This window comes from Plecotus auritus (assembly GCF_963455305.1).
Source record: "Plecotus auritus genome assembly, chromosome: 3".
Classification (NCBI taxonomy): domain Eukaryota; kingdom Metazoa; phylum Chordata; class Mammalia; order Chiroptera; family Vespertilionidae; genus Plecotus; species Plecotus auritus.
In genome coordinates, this window is record NC_137772.1 from 228,006,814 (window position 1) to 228,025,189 (window position 18,376).

Sequence of the window (18,376 nt, forward strand, 5' to 3'; positions counted from 1 at the left end):
GCCGGGGCAGGCTCCCCCACGCTCATCTCTGGTGGGAATTGGACTTCCCTTGAGGACAGTGGGCAGCTGAGGGAGCATATAGGGAGGAGAGGGTCTGATGAGACCTGTGGTTTAGAAAGGTTCCTGCCACACCAGGGAGGAGGGCTGGGTGGTGAGTGGTAGCGGTTATGGCTTCTGCTCCAGGAGAGCTTGAAACCTGCAGGTGGCCCCTAGCCCTATCTCCAAGGGGAGTCTTCATCTTTCTACCACCTCTCCAGCCAGGACACTATGGTTCTTCTCTTTACCCTTTACTGTGGGCAGCCGGGACCCTGAGAACAGGGGCATGTGAAGCACTTGGCAACCCCAGGACATAGGGCAGACACTGGCTAGAGCCCCGTTGGCCATTGATGGCTGTGCAGTGGGGAGTAAGCGGGCACTGGCTCTGCAGACAGACGGCCGGGGTCCATGTAGTCCTTGCACCTGCTGACCGTAGGCTTGGACAGGTCAGCCAACCCCTCTGTGCCTGGGGTTCTCATCGGTAAGGTAGGACTAATCCTACCTAAGTCATTTCCTTCTGGAAGCCTTCTGAACCTGGGCAGGTGAGGGGTCCCTATGAGAAGCCCCTGGCCCACAGTGCCACCCAGCCGCTGCTGGTTAAAGCATCTCTCCTTCCTGCACCTCCAGGGCAGGAGCCATCGTTCCTTTTTTTTTTAAATCCTCATGGGAGGGCAGATTTTTATTGATTTTAGAGAAAAAGGAAGGGAGATAGAGAAAAACATCGATGTGAGAGAGAAACATTGATGGGTTGCCTCCCATATGCACCCAACCCAAGATGGAACTCACAACCTAGGTATGTGCCCTGACTGTAATCGAACCTGCAACCTTTTGGTGCACGGGAAGATGCTCCAACCAACTGAGCCAGCCACACTGGCCAGGGCAGGAGCCATTGTTCTAGCTTCTCAGTTTCCCTAGAGCAGGTTGTAGGGAAGGTGCTGGGGAGACACTGTTGAGTGTGTCACACAAACAGCTGTTTTCACAATGACAGCTGGGCTGCATTGTCTAGCTTAACCTTGACCCTGCACAAGGCTGTTTTCTGTCAGTGCCGTTTTACGGATGACGGTCCTGACACTCAGGTGGGGTAGGTGATTTGTCCAAGGTCACAGAGCTAGGAAGCAGGTAGATCCAATTCCCAAACTTTCTAAGCTTGTGCTCTGCAGAGGGCGTGGGGTGCAGCAGGAGCTTATAGAACCCACTTTATCACCTGTCATTCTCCCTGCTCGTGTAGCCTTGATTGTGATGCCTTCTCTGTCTGTGTCCTTGCCCAGACTCCAAGGCTGCCTGTCCTGCCCCAAATCATCTCAGTTCTCCCTGAAGCTTTTGCATGTCCCGTGGGTTTTTTTTAAGGGTGGGACAGTCCGGTGGCTAAAACGGGTGGGGAATGTCTAGCCCACAGACTGTATAAGGCCTGTGAAATCATTTGGTCTGGCCCTGCCACGGCACTGGGGTGAGTTAATGAAATGTTTGACCAAGTACAGCAGGCTAATTTTTAAGTTGGTAATTTTGTATGGCCTGCGAATGATGTTATAAACATCCAAATGGTTCTTGAAAGAAGGTTCCCCACCCCTGGGCTGAAAGAACAAACTTCTGGGTGTTTCCGTTTTGCAGAGGGTCGTTCCTGCTTGGAGCTGTGTGGATGCCCTGCTTTCATTGATCTTTTGTGTGTTCCTCGCCTTTTAGCAAACGCAAAAGCAAGACCTGCTATGTGTGGGGCACCAGCTCGCTGCTCTGTGGGGGACGCCAGAATTATTAGTATTGTTTTTCTGCAAACATTTAGCTGGTACCTAGGGCGCTGGAAGTGGTGGGAGCTAATAGCAGGAGGTCCTGAAGGTCTTGGGAGGACAGTGACAGCTGAGGCCCAGGGCTAAGAAGCAGTGAGGGGGCAGGGATCCAAGTAAGGGGGCTGCCCTGTGAGTGGCCAGGAGGGGCTGAAGAAGTTTGGTGAACCTGGAGGACGAGGGTCTCTGGGGGGGGGTCACCTTTGGTCCAAGGAGAGAAAGTGGTATTTGAGCTGAGATGGGGTGGGGTGGGTGGTGGAGGGAGGTGATGGCTCCCCTGGCGCCCCATGTTGGTAGAGCCTGGAAGGGACCCCCTAGCCCCCCAGAGATCGCACCAGCATCACAGGGCAGAGGAAAGTGGGGTTGTGGCTGAGAGACAGTAGCAAGGGCTGGAATAGCATGATTAGAATATTGTGGTGTTGGAAACGCCATCATAAACAGCCCAGAGGAGGGAATGGGAAGGTACCCATGTGTGTGACTGGGCTGTGGCTACTTCTCAGTCCCAGAGAGCTCCGGCTACTGGTTGAGGATGTGCATCCGGCCTGCCTAGGTACTAGGGAGCCAGTGCAGGCTTTTGAGCAGGGCAAAGGTGGAGGACCCAGGCTTCAGGCTCGGTGCCCAGCGGGGGACAGCAGTCGGGGTAGCTGGACAGCACGAGTGTGCATGGGCCTCAGGGCAGGTATCCAAAGAGTAGAGGACCCAGGTGGAGGGGGATTAAGGCGCCCGATGCATGGCAGCCAGCGGTCAGGGTGTGAGGAGGCCAAGGCCGGAGCGGGGCGGGGGGGGGGGGGGTGCGCAGACCCGCGGGCGGAGGGGGGGGGGTGGTTGCGCCTCTGGCTGGGAGGTAACCTTCATAGCGCGCCCAGCCCGCCCCAGCTCCCACCTGGCCGCTCCGGCTGGTCCCGCCGCCCCCTTCCCCGCCCTCCTCGGCCCGACCCTCCGCCCTCCGAGCACCGCAGTCCCCTCGCTCGTGGTCTCCCCGTGGGGGCGCGCGAGGGGCCGCGGAGAGCGGGGGAGGGCCGGCCGCCGCCGCCCGCAGAGGGAGGAGCCGTTCGGGGAGGCGGGGCGCGGGAGCAGCGGCATGGAGCGAGCCCGGCGCGCCCGGGAGCGCAGCCCCGCGGCCCCCGAGCCCTGAGCGGGCGCGGCTCGTGCGCTGGCGGGAGCGGGCCGGGCGCGGCGGCGCGGCCCATGGAGCGGCCCCGGGCCGGGCCCCCGGCGGGCGGGCGGGCGGCGGCGGGCGGCGGGCGGCGGGCGCTGCGGCGGCGGCTGCGGTGAGGCCGGCGGCGGGGCCGGGCCGCGCGCCATGGAGGCCCCGGGCGCCGGCTTCGCGTGCCCGCTGCCCCCCGGGATCGCGTCCGTCACCTACGTGTTCGTCTACAGCCCGAGCGGGCCCGGCGGCCCCGGCGGCCCCGGCCCCGCGCCCGGCCCTGGCCCGGCGCCCCCTGCGCCCCCAGCGCCGCCGCCCCGCGGCCCGAAGCGGAAACTTTACAGCGCTGTCCCCGGCCGCAAGTTCATCGCCGTGAAGGCGCACAGCCCGCAGGGCGAGGGCGAGATCCCGCTGCACCGCGGCGAGGCCGTGAAGGGTGAGGGGCGCGGGGGGCGGGGTCGGGTGCACCGCGGTCTGGAAGGGCTGATGCCATTTTGGGGTCGCCCTGGGAACTTGAGCCACGGCGGTCATTATGGGATGCATCTGCCACGGGGGACCCCTTGTGTCGTCGTGAAGGGCTCCGTGTCCGGGAGGGGTCTGTGTGCATGGGGTTCCTGTTCCTCCATCGTGATGGGTTCCCTGTGTCCCCACCGAGGCTCCTCTCATCGTGGGGTGTTTCTGTGTCACAGGGGCTGGTGTCATTGGGGTTCTGTGTTCGAAGGACCCTATCCCATTACAGACTCCCTATGGTTATGGGGTTCCTATGTCACTTCTGGGACTTCTTCCCTGGAAATCCTTGTGCTCTGTGGGGAACCTGTGCCATTGTGGGTGATGTCTGTGACAATTATGTGGGTGTCTGTGTATTAGGAGGGTTTCTGGCACGGGGCTTCCTCTGTTCTGGGGAACCCTGTGCCACGACAGGCTTCTCTCAGTCTGGGGTTCTCTGCCATCATCGGGGCCCTATCTTCGTGGGTGCCCTATGCCAGGGGAGCCTGGGGGGAAACAGTCCTGAGGGTCAGCCTGCCTGGTCCGTCTGTGGCCCAGTCCCCTGGCCAAAGCAGTGACCCTGCACTCTGGTCAGTGACCCTGGGGTGGTGACAGCAAGGATGGAGTGGGAGGAGAGGGGTCACCTGGGAGAGCAGGAGCAGGATGGTGGCCCCTGCCTCAGCCGCCTGTCCCCCGCGAGCGTGTCCATCTGTGTCTCTCTGTCCCCCACATGCCCGTCCTGTGCTGTGCCCATCTGTTCGTTTCTCTTCCGCGTGGATCCCGAAATCTTTCCAGGGAAAACGCCAGGAGGATGAAGGAAGGGGAGGGAGGAAGGGTGATGGGTGGGTGGGAGAACCTGAGCCTGAGGTGGTGGTGGGGGGAGTGGGGGAGGTGTGGGTCCTTGCGGCCCTGCTCTGCCTGACAGCCTTTCTGGCCTCTGTCCCCCCAGTGCTCAGCATTGGGGAGGGCGGTTTCTGGGAGGGGACCGTGAAAGGCCGCACGGGCTGGTTCCCGGCCGACTGCGTGGAGGAGGTGCAGATGAGACAGTATGATACACGGCATGGTGAGTGACCCCCACGTCCCCTGGGCTGCTCCCTAGCTCCCCTCTGGCCTTGCTTGGAGCTGAATACATGTGGACATTCAGAGAAAAGATGAGGGTAAACTCAAACACACATTCGACATGGACGCAAACTTGTGTGCACAGCAGACACACGGCACACCCACACCCTGCACGTACCTATGGACACTTCACAGTAGTGGAGGCATGCGTGCTGTGCCCACAGGACATACATGTATGAACATGCATCTGTGTAGATCCCACATGTGCCCCCCAGTGACCATATAACTACCCAGCCCTAACAGAAATACTAGGTGCTTGGAGTGCGTGGTTCCTGCATGGCTGGCAGACAAGTAATGAGGTCATTGTGAGAAGGGAGACGTCTTTCCAAAGTGGACAGATTGTCCAGGTGGGCAGTGCAGGGAGGCCTGGATCCGCCAAGAGGAAATGAGGCCAGTTGGGCCCAGAGGGGCTGTTGTGGGTGCCCTGCAGCCAGGCAGGCTGAGGGCAGCAGTTGGGTTGGCCTTGGCCTCCAGGAAGGACCCCTCTGGGTGCTGTGATCCGAGGCCCTTTGGAGGCCCCAGGCCAGGGCAGCTGCACAGCTGGGGAATAAATAGCCTTGCAATGAGCACTCAGAGGTCCCAGGAGGCTCCCACACCCACTAGCGTTATTTCTGGCTTGGAGAGACCTCTCCTGAGTGGTGGCCAGTGGTGGTCACCAGTGGTATCTCTGGACCAAGGGCTCAGGGCTCTTTGATCTGCACAGGGCTTGTGCCCTCTTAATCTGGGTTGAGAATTTCCCAAGGGAAGCCTACCCCGAGGTGGCCTGGACTCCTGCCCCGTGTGGAACGTGGCCTCTGACCTGCTCCTGAGCAGGTGCCTTCTCCTGTTTGTTCGGCTCTTCCCTGCCTTGCCCTCATGGCTCTCCAGGTGGCTGGGAGTGTGGCAGGGATGCGACCCCCTATTGTGTGCCTGTGGAGGGTAGGTGGGGCTGCCTCTTCCAGTGAGGAAGGCTTTCAGAGTTTGGGGCCTTGGTGCAAACCTGATGGGGAGGGGAGAGGGAGGAGGGGGCCTTCAGATGTGTTGAGTTTGGAGTGGTCTGTGCTCCCCCATGGGGTGGGCAACGAGGGCTCTGGTTTGAGAACTGTGTGGCTCCAGGGCAGCTGGACTTGCGGCTGAGGCTGGGGCGGGTGGGAGGGAGGTCTGGACTGGAGCTGGCATTTGAGAACAGCGTATGTTTATTAGGTGTCTGACGTGGGCTGGGTCTTGTCTTGGGAGCTGGGATCACAGAGGCTGGCTCTCTGGCTGGAGAAGAGCAGGCAGCGCAGTGGTTTCACGTTTGTGTGCGGCTGTAACGCAGTGTTAACACAAGATGCTCCCGGGGTTGCCTGAGGAGTCAGGGCTTCGAAGCAGAGGCGTTTGAGCTGAGCCTTGAAGGATGACCAGGAGTCCTCTGGATGGTCAGCTGATGGTGGCGGGAGCCGAGCCCGTCTGTGTGTGCTGGCATCTGGCGTGCTCTGAGCAGCGTCCCGGTGCTGGCTGTGGTTTCAAGCACTTCACGTGTAGAAACCGACTCAGTTGTCCCAGCAGGTCCCGGAGGGGGGACAGCGGATGTTGGTCCATTTCTAGGAGGGCCGGTCCCACGGCCTGAGGAGCAGCCTCGTTTGTGACACAGGCAGTGGCTGCAGGGTCTGTGCTGTGGCCAGCGCAGTTCACGGGCTCTGGGTGGGTGACACCCGAGTGTGCAGGGAGGGGCGGCGGGGCTGGAGTGGGGGTGTGAGGCCCGTTAGGTGGCTGTGGCTCCAGGGGGAGGACAGTGGACTGGAATTTGTGGCAGGGTGGCAGGAGGATACGGGGTGCTGTCTTGAGTGTGCAGGTCACTCAGAGTTAGTGTGAGGGCCAGGCAGGGCAGTTGGAGGTGTGTGAGGGGGTGGGTGGGGTGGGCTGAAGTCTTGGGAAGGGAGAGAGCACACAGTACCCTGTCAGCCTGTGGGCAAGTACAGGGCTCCTAGATGGGGTGGCTCTGGGGTTTGTCACCCGAAAGAATGTCAGAAGGTACCTGGGTAGACAGGAGCATTCCTGGGTGGGCAGAGGGAGAGAGGCCTGTGGAGTCTGCCTGCTGGGAGGGGCGGAGTAACTCTGTCCTCGGTGCAGGCTGGGCCTGCCAGCGCTCTGGGCAGAGTCTGATCTGGGACCCAGGGGTTGGGTTGTGCCAGAGGCCAGAGGCAGCCCAGGAATGGGAACCTGCTTCCAACAGGCCCAGATCCAAAGAAAGATCGGTTTCTGAGACTGGAGTAGGGACAGAGAGGCCAAGGAGGGGACACTGTGCCAACATGTGGGGGCCAGGCTGATGCCTGGGGTAAGCAGAGAGGGTGCCTCCCACAGCCACTGAACTGTGAGGGGGAGATGGTGAGGCGAAGCCTGTCTGTTCGGAGGCTGGTTTGTAGGACACCTGGAAGGCTGTGGCTCTGGCAGCCGTCCTCCCCTTCCTCCCTTCCTCTCTCCCTCCTTCTCTCCCTCCCTTTCCAGTGCTTGGGAGGGGGGTGGTCATGCTGTGTGTTTTCACTTCAGCTGGCTTCTATGTGTCTGATTAATGAAACTGAAAGATAAATTTGTGTTATATAATAAATACAATTTGGTTGACAAAATCTAAAAATGGGAGGCTAGTGAACTGTGGAGTTTGGGTCCTTTTGCAGGCAGGCATGGGGGACATGTCTAAAGTTGGGTGAATGTGAGAAGGATGTGGTGGAGGCAAGGAGGAGCCTGGTGCTGACCTGAGCAGTGATGAGGCCTGGCCTGCTCTGGCCTTGGGATGCAGGATGGTGAGTGCATGGTGTCCGAGGGGGTCTCCGTCATGATGGGCAGTGTGTGCAAAGAGGGGAGAAAAGAACAGATCAGTGCTTGGGAGGGTGCCAGGGTGATAAACCTAGGGGCCCCGCAGGGTGAGTTTCCCTTCTCTATAGGGAGAGCCTGGAAGGGGACCGTCAGAGTACTGAGCATCACACAAGGTAGTGGCAGGTCCTGCCACCCAGACCAGTACTTGCCCTGACATGTGCATTAAGAGGGGCTCTTTCTTCTCTGCTTCCTCTACTCTTACATCCTTTATCCTTTGACTCACCCACTTATCCTGCCATCTCTACTCATCTATCAACTCACCCAGACCATCCAGTGCACCCAACCCTCATTCCTTTCATTCATCCACCCATTTTTCCATCCATCTGTCCACCCATCCATCCATCCACCCACCCACCCATCCATCCCTTCTTCCATCCATCTCTCCATTTGTTCATCCATTTATCCATCCATCTATCCATCTGTCTATTTGTCAATCCATTTGTCCATCCATCATTCATCTGTCCATCAATCCATTTACTCTCTCGTCCATCTGTCTGTCCATTCGTCTGTCTGTTCATCCATCCGTCCACCCATCCTTTCATCCATCCACCAATCTAGTTATCCCCTTTCCATCAAACCACTCAGTCCACCTACCCATTTGTTTATGCATCTGTTACCCTTTGACCCCTCCATCCATCCCTCCTGCTCTCTGTCCCTCCTTCTATCTATTTCTTGTTCCATCCCTCCTTCCCTCCATTTATCATATAGTCATTTGTCCACCCACCCACCCAGTTGTTCACCCATCTATCCTTCTAGTTATCTAGGTGCTAGGATCACAGAAATAAATGAGAGCTCACAATTAGTGGAAAAGATAGGTCATCAAAAATCATAGGGCCCTAGCTGGTTTGGCTCAGTGGATAGAGCATCGGCCTGCAGACTGAAGGGTCCCAGGTTTGATTTTGGCCAAGGGCACGTACCCGGGTTGTGGGCTCGATCCCCAGTGTGGGGCATGCAGGAGGCAACCGATGAATGATTCTCTGTCATCATTGATGTTTCAATCTCTCTCTCCCTCTCCCTTCCTCTCTGAAATAAATAAAAACACATTTAAAAAAATCATAGGTTCTCATTTGATCTCATTTCCTACCCTGAGTGCCCGCCCCCGGGAAATCCTTTGCCCATGCAATCCATGGTGGCTGCCTCGTGGACTGTGCTTTTGCTCAACTGTCTCTTCCTGGGGAGGCCTTCATGTGACCACCCGTCCATCCATCTTTACATCCATCTAACTCTCCATCACCCTGGAACCGTGAACTTTCTCTGTAATCCATTCCTGCATCCTCTTAACGTTTACCAGCATTTAAGAATTGTAAACTCTGCTGTATTCTCAGAGGCCTAAAACAAAGAGTGCCTGGTGCACAGCAGGCATTCAATAATACTTGTTGAATGAACAAATTAATCTTGAGAAATACTAAAATGATAGAGAATGAGGGAGGAGTTGAGGGATGAAAGGTGAGCGGCAGTGGAACCATCTGGGGGAACACCTTGGAGGCAGAGGTGCTAGGAGGTCTGGGAGCAGAGAATGTGGTCCATGAGCAGCTGGAGAAGTGAGCCTGGAGCGGGAGGTGCCGGACGGGTATGCTCCACAGAACCTGCAGTTTGCAGGGGACCAGGGAGGCCGGGGTGGGCAGCAGCTGTGAGGGACGCCGAATCGAGAGTACAGGTGGGACAAAACTCTGTGTGATGTAGTGACATCAGGGAAGGGACCCAGCTCCCACACCTGGACTTGGTGTGCACTCAGAGGCTGGACCTGGAGCAAGGGACCCCGTGAGATTGAGCATCAGTGGGCCGTGTGAGGGGTTCATTGAAGACACAGTGCCGCTTCCATGGCAGTGCATGTGGGCATGTAGCATGACATAGGCACATGACTGGACACACACAGAGACATGCATATGCATAAGCACATGTGGGCACAGCATTTACATGTGTCTATGGGCCACACGCATATGCCTCACACATGAACATCTTTGCTGGTAGCTCCGGGCTCCGATTCTCTGTGGATGGCCCTGGCCTTGCCGGTCTGCCATGTGCATGGGGGAGAGATGACCCACAGCCCCTGCCCTGTTCTGAAACCTGACCCCAGAGGCCAGAATTTCCCACATGGTCCCCTCTGACCTCAGGACCTCTGGGGCCAGGACCCAGGATTTGCCCCCCTCCCCCACTTCCATGTGGCACAGCCGGGCCAGGGGGGATGGGCAGAGGCTGATGACCACTGTGGTTGAGGGGCTGTTCAGGCCACTTGGAGGATATGACCCTCCATCAGCAACTGAAACTCCCCTCAGAAACCCGGGAGGACCGGACGAAGCGACTTTTCCGCCACTACACTGTGGGCTCCTATGACAGCCTCACCTCTCACAGGTACCGGCAGGGCAGGTGGGCAGGTGGGCAGGTGGGCATGCATGTGAGTGGGATGTCAAATGCAAAGGGAGGCTGAAAGCTGGTCGAAGAGGCCTGGGTGAAGAGAAAGGAGGAGGGAGCGGTGGTGCCCAGCCCTCTGTCTTCTGCCCTCCCAGGTCAGTCCAAGGGCAAACCCCCAGGGTGGGTACTGCCGGAGGGATCCTTTTTGGGGCATGTGTGGGTGTCAGCTTGGCCAGTGTGTTAGCAGGCTTCTCCTCACCCCTCCCTGCTTTCCTCCACCAGCGATTATGTCATTGATGACAAGGTGGCCATCCTGCAGAAACGAGACCACGAAGGTTTTGGTTTCGTGCTTCGGGGGGCCAAAGGTAATGAAGGGTTGGGGACTGGGGTGTCAGGCTGGCAGGGTCTGCAGACTGTTTGGGCTTCTGTTCCGTCCCTCTGCTCTCCTCCCTGCCCCTGTTCCTGCCCCTGGTGTCACCCCATCCCCTATCCAGGCCCCACCCCTCCTTGTCCCTCTGCTGTGACTGTACTCTCCGTCTGGAACAGCCGTGGGCAAACTACGGCCCGCGGGCCGGATCCGGCCCGTTCGGCTGTTCTATCCGGCCCGCGGAGCTGAAAGAGCGGAGGGTTCTCTTGCTCTCCCCTCCACTCCTTTACTTTGAATTTATATTAGTTCACACAAACACTCCATCCATGCTTTTGTTCCGGCCCTCCGGTCCAGTTTAAGAACCCATTGTGGCCCTCGAGTCAAAAAGTTTGCCCACCCCTGGTCTGGAATGTCTCAGTACAGGGCAGGGACTCCTCCTCCTTGTGGACGTCCAAGATTGCTACTCTAGTGTGCCTGACCCAGTGGGGGCCTCTCTGGTGGGGATGAGAGGGGAGTTTCTCAGAGGGATGTACCCCGGATTCCCGAACTGGCTCTTGTCCTGGCTGGTGCCTGCCCACTGCCCAGCCCAGGGCGCTCTGCCTGGTTTCATCTGCTCAGCGTGTTGCACCACTTTTGGGCTCTTGCTGAGTGACAGCCGCCTCCACCTGGACACACTAGCAAAGCCCCTCCTAACGCCCCGCCCACCCCTGCAGCAGAGACCCCCATCGAGGAGTTCACCCCCACACCGGCCTTCCCTGCACTTCAGTACCTCGAGTCTGTGGATGTGGAGGGCGTGGCCTGGAGGGCCGGGCTGCGCACGGGAGACTTCCTCATCGAGGTGAGGCTCATCCTTACCTGTGCATCTAGGTGGGTGCTGACCTCTGAGCTCTGAGGAGGACACACCTGGACCATCCCCACCCACCTCCCTGTCTGTCCCAGGTGAACGGGGTGAACGTGGTGAAGGTTGGACACAAGCAGGTGGTGGCTCTGATCCGCCAGGGCGGGAACCGTCTTGTCATGAAGGTTGTGTCGGTGACAAGGAAGCCCGAAGAAGACGGGGCTCGGCGCAGAGGTGAGGAGTCAGGTTTCAGATCTCTGTGCCCAGACTCTCCCCTCTGGCTCCTGACCTTAGACCTTTGACTCCAGGCCCATGTTTCTCTGCCCATCCCCTGACCCCAGACTGCTGACATCAGATGTCTGAACCCAAGTGAAATGCCCCATTTGTGGCTTTGGTGCTTTACCAGTCCTTGCTGTTAGACTGGCCTCCTGGCCCCCAGTCTGTGACCCCTGACCCCAGGCTGCCCTCCTCAGATCCCCGCCCTCTGCTTCCTGGCGTCCCCCAGCCCCTGGTGTGGAAGAGCCCTCCTTCCCTGCACTGCCAGCAGCTGCCTGGAGGCCGGGGTTGCCATAGCAACTGTGAGGTTGACGCTGCCTTCCGCTCATTGTCGGAGGGAAGGGGGAGGTGGCACCTGAGGGAAGAGGAAGAGCGTCTTCTCCCTGCGCGGAATGTCGCTGCTCAGCCTGGGCCCAGGAGGCTTTGCTGGCCGGGCCCAGCCCGGGCCCTGGCTTGGCTGACCACACCAGAGTCCCCTGAGGGCAGTGGCCTCCAGGGCATGGGAGAGCCCTGGAGCAGCAAGAGACCTGCCTGCTGGGGACCCCTCCCAACCCCCACCCCATGGCTCTGGTACTCCTTGCTCAGCCTTTAGAGGCTAAAGGGTGGGCACTCAGGCTGGAGCTGGCCAGCACTGTGACCCCTCCTGGGGCTCTTGACCATCTCCTGAGGCCCCTGGCCAGCCTGGCCCCCAGCACCCCCTGAGCTCCCAGCACCATGAAGAAGTTTGCATCCAGCCGCAGCCTGAACAAGATCCTGGCACAATGTGACACGTCCTCACGGGAGTACGAGGAGATCCAGGCGGTGGAGCGCAAGTGGCACTTGCACCTGGCCACGCCGCGCTGCCTGCTGCTGGACAGGAGGTCCAAGGCCTCCCTCTTCTTTGCAGCCCCGCCGCCCCCCAAGAGGGCCCCCAGCACCACATTGACCCTGCGCTCCAAGTCCATGACGGCTGAGCTTGAGGAACTTGGTGAGTGGTGGGGGCGGGAGGTGGCGGGCAGCGCAGGGTGGGTGGCCAGGTGGAGTGAGCTGGGGTCAAAGCCAGGTAGAGGGAGAGAGGGCAGGAAGGACAGACAGATGTATGAAGAGGTCTAAGGTAAATGGGTGGGTGCTGGAATGGTGGGGTGATGAGGGGCAGACATATGGATGGGATGAGGGCCGAGGGGCTGGATGACAGGGCTGGAGATGGATATGGGACCACCAGATGGTGGTGGGAACAGAGCCTGGCCCACCAGTGTGTCTGCATGCGTGTGCATGTGCTGCCTGTGGCTCTCCAGTCTGACTTTACTCCTTTGTTTCACCCACATGAGAAAAGGGCAGGAGTCCGGGCCCTGGGCTCTGCCCCGGCTCTGCCGGCACTGGCTGTGTGACTTTTGCATCTATTTTACCCTCTCAGCACCGGCTCACTCGCTGGTTGAGCAGGGTAATTACAGTGAGCGGCTGACCTAACAGGGCTGTGTGCACCTCACTGCTTCATTGACGGGCAGGCCCTCGTGGGCTGCAGGAGACACACAAGAGTGTGTCAGGGCTTTGATGGGGCATGTTGTGGGCACGATCCCAGAGTGATGTTGGTAACCTCATTGTGGGCATGTCTCGAGATATGTGACTGTTAATAGCCTCGTCATAGGTGTGTCCAGATATACGTAGCCATGTCCTAGTATTCGTGACCATCAGTGTCCTCATCATGAGCATGTCCTAGTCACATGATGGTTAATGTGCTCTGTCCTTCTACAGTCTAAACCCAGTCCTAGTCCCAGACTTTGCCCTGGCTTCAGCCAGGATCTAACCCAGTCCTGACCCTGATCCTGGTTCTAGACTGAGCTTCAACCCTGGCTTAGGCTTGGTTCCTCCCTAGCCATAGAAAGAACCCTATCTGTCCCCTAAAGTTATTCCTGACCTGAGTCATTGACTGAGCCCTGATCCCATCCTGGCCATGGGCTGAGCCACCCTGTGCAAGCAGGTGCTCTTGACTGTAGTTTATCATGGAGGACAGCCACCAAGATCAACTGAACTGACGCAGGATTTTCCTTCCCCATGAATATTATGAATAAAATAAAAACTTAAAAACACATAGCCAACTTGAAACAAAGGAATAGGAATTCCCCAGGTCTCAAAAATAAAGAAAGAAATCCAGAGCCAAAAGAGAGAGGAAGCTGATGCCTTGGGACAGGATGTAGATTCCCAGGGCAAGGGGTTGAGGCTCTGATGCCCCCACAAAGCCAAGAGATATGGTTGTGGACCCAAAGCTGGAACCACACTCAAGAATTGGAATTAGCATCAAAAGAACTGAAAATCATAGAAGAATATGAAAGAGACAGAATAATGTGTTTAAATACAGAGTTTAAGAGAAATGACAGAATTCATAGTGAAAGAACAGGACAGTACCAAAAGAAAAAAAAAAAAAAAGAAAAAGCAGATTTTAAAAGGATCCCTAAAAAACTGTTATTGAAACAAAAATTATAGGCACTGGAACTAAAAAAATCTCTGGGATGAACAGGATTCCTCAGTGTGGCAGGGTTCACAGACCCAGCTGAAGAAGAAAACAGTGAATTAGAAGATAAGTCTGAGGAGATCACTTAAAATGCTGCACAGGAGACAAGGGGATAAACTATCAAAGGGCAGATGAGACACGAAAGAATAAAAACTTTGGGGAAGAGACAACATTTGAAGAGTAAATGGTTGATAATTTTCAAAATTGAAAAAGGAGATGAGACTCCAGTTTAAAGAAGTGTAAGTCCCAAGCCAGGAAACATAAAATAAATCTACACATGTAGACTTGTCATAGTAAAACTTCACAACACCCTAGACAAAAAGAAAAATTGTAACTACCAGAGAAAGAATCTGGATGACTTAGGAAGGACGGCAAGACCGACAGCTGACTTCTAATCAGCAATAGTAGCTTCTAGGAGGCGATGGGATGATAACTTCAGAGACTTGTGTGAAAATGCTTTTCCACGTAGAATTCTATATCCTGCTAAACCCACTCATTCAAGAGAGCAGCAGGGAAGCTAGGAGACTTCTGGCCTCAGGGTCACAAGGTTTCCAGGTTAGTCATGGGGAGTTGATCTACACTGATTGAGGGTCCAAACTGATCAATGAACCAAAACCCCTAGGCAGCTGTCTGGCTAGACACCATATCGAAGCTCTGGTGGGTGGGCCCCAGGAGTCTTCTTCCAGAGGCTGTTTGTTACCCAGCCATGCTCAGCAGCATGTTCAGAAGGGAGCCCCCAATTCTGCATGAAGGGGTGCTTGGGCAGCCCTAGATCTGTAATCCAGGCACCAGGGGCTGCTCTGTGTGAAGAAACCCTTGAAAAGTAGATCCTCCCTCCTCTCTGCTCTGGTCCAGGGCTTTCCCTCTGCTGCTCTGTGACCCTCATCTTCCAGGGGCTCACTCCTGCAGCCTCAGGTTGGCATCACCTTAATCTGCTTTTTCAGAGCAGAGTTTCGGGAAGGATGAGGAAGGGACAGCTTAGCACAGAGCCTCTGTCCACACTGCTGACTGAGGGGTCACAACTTTGGTTGAAGCTGGACACAGGCTCTTTTTTTTTTCTCTCTCTCTGTTTGGAGTAGAAGCCATTCTGCCCCCAGAGGACAGCTGTCCTGGGTAGCCAGCCCAGGTGCCGACCTCTAGAAATACCTGGTTTGAGGAAGCCAGGCCGGCATCAGGGTCTTCCCACGTACTACAGAACTCAGCTTATGGTCCAGTGTTGGTGCTTTCAAAAGATAGAAATAAGGCTGTTGGCTCACTGCCAGTATTAACATGTCAGTTCTGTGTCACACTGTTGAGAACTGATGGGACCATTTAGGGTCCCTGTGGTCTACCGAGAAGATGACCTAAATAGCTGGAAAGAAAGGAAGATGTGAGGCGACAAAAAAAGCAGGTGGCAAGGGTGGGGGCTCATAGTGTGGGGGAGAAGCAAAGCCCTGAATGGTTGAGGGGCTGGCAGAAACAGAGCAGAGAGGAAGGGGCTGGTGGTAGAAGGAAGGGCAGGACACCCCTAGTGCTCTTAGGCAAGTGTGCATCGGGGTCCCCATATGCTCATCTCCTCAGCAAGAACCAAGGGCGTGCTGGGGCTGCAGAGGTCAGTGGAGACCCAGACCTGGGAGCGCCCTGGTGCATCTGAGTCCCCTCCTACTCACCCACTTTCTCTTGGTAAATCTTGAGCTTCTGGGTCTTTTTTCCTCTGTGATGAGAACGTGGGGGCAGCTGCCACGCCAGTGTGCAGTCTGACTGGCCTGCCCTTCGTCGGAAACACACTGTGCAGAATGCTCCAGGGCAACCAGTGCCGCCATCAGTGACCTCCAAACTTGGTTTTTATGGGATTTTGCCCTTTCTCTAAAAAAATTTGACTTACTTGTCTGTGGACGTCTCCACATGTGTGTGCATGTCTGTGTGTGCATGTGTGTGTGGATGTGCATGAGCATGAATGCGTGCACACGTGTGAGTGGATGTGTGGGGACGTACACAGCATGTGCACATCGTGTGTGAGTGGGTGTGCACAAGTGTGTGTGAACATGCGTGTGAGTGGACATACACAAGCGAGTGTATAAGCATGTGTGAATGTGCACAAGCATGTGTGTGATTGAGTGTGAATAGACATGTATAAGCATGTGTGTGACCATCATGTGTGAACTTGTGTGTGAGTGGGCATGCACAAATGTGTGGACATATGTGTAAGTGAACATGCATGGGCAGCGTGTGTGCACAGGTGTGAGTCGATGTATGTGGATGTGCACAAGTGTGTGTGAGCATCATGTGTGTAGGCACACACAAGTGTGTGCATGGGTGTGAGTGGACCTGCTTGGGCATCATATGTACATGTGTGAGTGGACTGTTAGTGTGTGTGTGCACGTGTGTGTGTGCATGCACACAAAAGCATATGTCTCTGCTGTGGTTGTTTCTGCCTTGAGTTTCAAGCTGTGTACCGACTTGGCATTGGGCATATTTGCCCCTCTGGTCTGGTAGGGAGTGTAGGTCAGGGGTTGTGGGGATCTGGGAGGTCCTGGTTGTTGGAAGGGGTGGGAGAAGAGAGGTGGGGCAAAGGGAGTGGGGAATGGGGCCCAGGTGCCGAGGATGAAGCCTGCCTCTTACCCCCTTTGCTCTGTTTCTTGATTCCAAGCCTCCATTCGGAGAAGGAAAGGGGGTGAGTCAACTGCTGTGTCCCCAGGGCCACAGCTTCGCCTGACCCCTGTCCAGGGAAGTGCTGGTGTATGAGGAGGTTCCAGTTCACTCAGGGTGGTCTGGAGGCCTGGGCTGTACCCTCCTGATGGCCTTTTCTCTGGGATCTGGTGGGGGCACAGTAGAAGGACCCAGCAAGGGTCACCTGGGGATGTAATAGGCTTGGTCAGGGGCCTTGTGGCTCAGGTGAGCTGGGGTGGCCTGGTGAGGCAGAGCTGGGAGCCTCCAGAGTGGAGGCCTGGAGCCAGGGAGGGCAGGTTCAGGACCCAGCTGTGGCCCTTTTGGGGTTGGAGTGTCCAGTGCTTGACTTGGCCGAGATCGCTTCTTTCTGTCTGTCTGGGGGCTTCCTTGTGCCTGGTGTGTGGGTGCTGTTTCCGTGCTGACCTGTTTTTTGGTCAAGCCCAGTGCTGACAGTCCCTCAGAGCATGAGTCTGGGCCCACAGCACTGGGGAGACAGCCTGGAGCTCCCACCCCAGCATCGCCCAACTGTTGGCTTCCCCAACCCTTGCTGCTACCTTCAGACCTCGTCTGCCACGTCCTCTGAGGCTCCTCCCTGTACGTCCGGCCTGGTTTCAAGGGACGCAGCATCCATATGGGGACCGAGTCTGGGCCTGGGCACTGAGGGCCAGTATCTGTCAGATCTCAGGGCCTGGCCTCTGCCAGCTTTTCCCACCTCTCGGTAAACAGGAGTCCAGGCCACACAGAAGCCAGAGGTGGCTCTGTGGCCTCTCATTGTCCATGTACCCGGTCCTCACTGGTCCTCACTCTGGGACCCATGGGCCTTTCCTGTGCCAGCACACACCTGCCCGCCTGCAGCCCATACTCTCCCGCACAACCTGCAGCCTGCCCCTCTGAGCTCTTGCTGCCCCTTCCCCAGTCCCAAGGAAGTGCTTTCCTGGGCATCTTTTCAGGCATTAAAACAGGTGATGGAGTCTCCTCTGTGGACACTTGTGCACACCTTGAGGCCGACATGCAAACTATTTCTGGAGCACATCAGTTCTGTGCTCAGCTCATTAGCGGGGCTCCCAGGGAGCTGTGCTGTGGTCTGTGCGCTGCTTCCAGTTGTAGGGGCAGTGATGGCGATTCATCGCCCCCGCAGGCCCTGCTTGTTCAAACAGCCGCATCCGGCCCCCGGCCCCCGGCCCCATGACAGGTGTGTGTGTGAGGCTGGTGTGGGGTGGCGGTGGGGTGAGGCACTCCAGGGACCCAGACCCTCTTCCTAAAGGGTTTCATTCCCTTATCTAAATGTCTGAAATGCTGTAAGAATACACTTTCTAATTTTGTTGGGGATTGGTGTCAATCTCACTAGCTTGTAGTATGCAGAATTTTTTATTCTTTCCAATTTGAAAATAATTCTCGTCTGGCCCAGTCCTGTGGCCCACAGCCAGCAGCTGTGCTCAGCTACCTTACTGGGCATGTGGCGTTGGGTCTCGGACTGAGTTCGGACCTGGACAAGTGGCCTCTAAATTCACAGCTCAGGTGAGCACGTGTCCTGCGATTCCCACGGAAGTGTTTCTCTCCACACCTGTCTTTTTGTCTGTGGTTTCTGGGCAGCCTGGCAGCTAAGTCTGACCTTTCACTTACTGGGTCTGTGATCTGGGCTATTTATCGCTCAGAGCTTCAGTTTCTTCTTGGGTAGAATGAGGGCAGTAACAGTATCTTCTTCCTGTGGTGGTTGTGGGATGAGAGGTGAAGTGCTTCCCACTCTGGAAATCTCCTGGGACCTAAATGGTCTCAGCTCCAAAGGGAAGGCATTCACCTCATTACAAAACAAACAAGGGGCCTCTAACGGGCCTCCCTGGTCTGCACCTGGGCCTGGGTGAGTTGAAACTGGTGGAGCGCCCGTGTTAGGGCCGGGCTGGGTGCCCTGGGCTGCAGGGCAGCTTACGGAGCTGATTGTAGCAAACATGTGCTCGGTGCTTGGTGCCTGCTCAGAGCCGGCACAGTGGTGGCACCTCTAGGTATGTGC

General features: G+C 56.8%; 1 protein-coding gene across 4 annotated transcripts in view; it reads left to right on the forward strand.

Moving 5' to 3' along the window:
• The window catches only part of SHANK3 (SH3 and multiple ankyrin repeat domains 3), a gene marked incomplete at its 5' end in the record, with an annotated part of 48,304 nt that overhangs the window by 11,426 nt on the left and 18,502 nt on the right, over positions 1-18,376 (forward strand). For 3 of the 4 annotated variants that reach the window (XM_080659140.1, XM_080659143.1, XM_080659142.1), the window contains 8 exons: positions 3,195-3,397; positions 4,397-4,510; positions 9,675-9,750; positions 10,033-10,115; positions 10,831-10,955; positions 11,057-11,189; positions 12,118-12,198; positions 16,349-16,372. In XM_080659140.1, coding sequence (XP_080515266.1) covers positions 3,195-3,397; positions 4,397-4,510; positions 9,675-9,750; positions 10,033-10,115; positions 10,831-10,955; positions 11,057-11,189; positions 12,118-12,198; positions 16,349-16,372 — 839 coding nt within the window. The remainder of the gene's footprint in view (positions 1-3,194; positions 3,398-4,396; positions 4,511-9,674; positions 9,751-10,032; positions 10,116-10,830; positions 10,956-11,056; positions 11,190-12,117; positions 12,199-16,348; positions 16,373-18,376) is intronic. The other variant, XM_080659141.1, reaches the window with a different exon arrangement.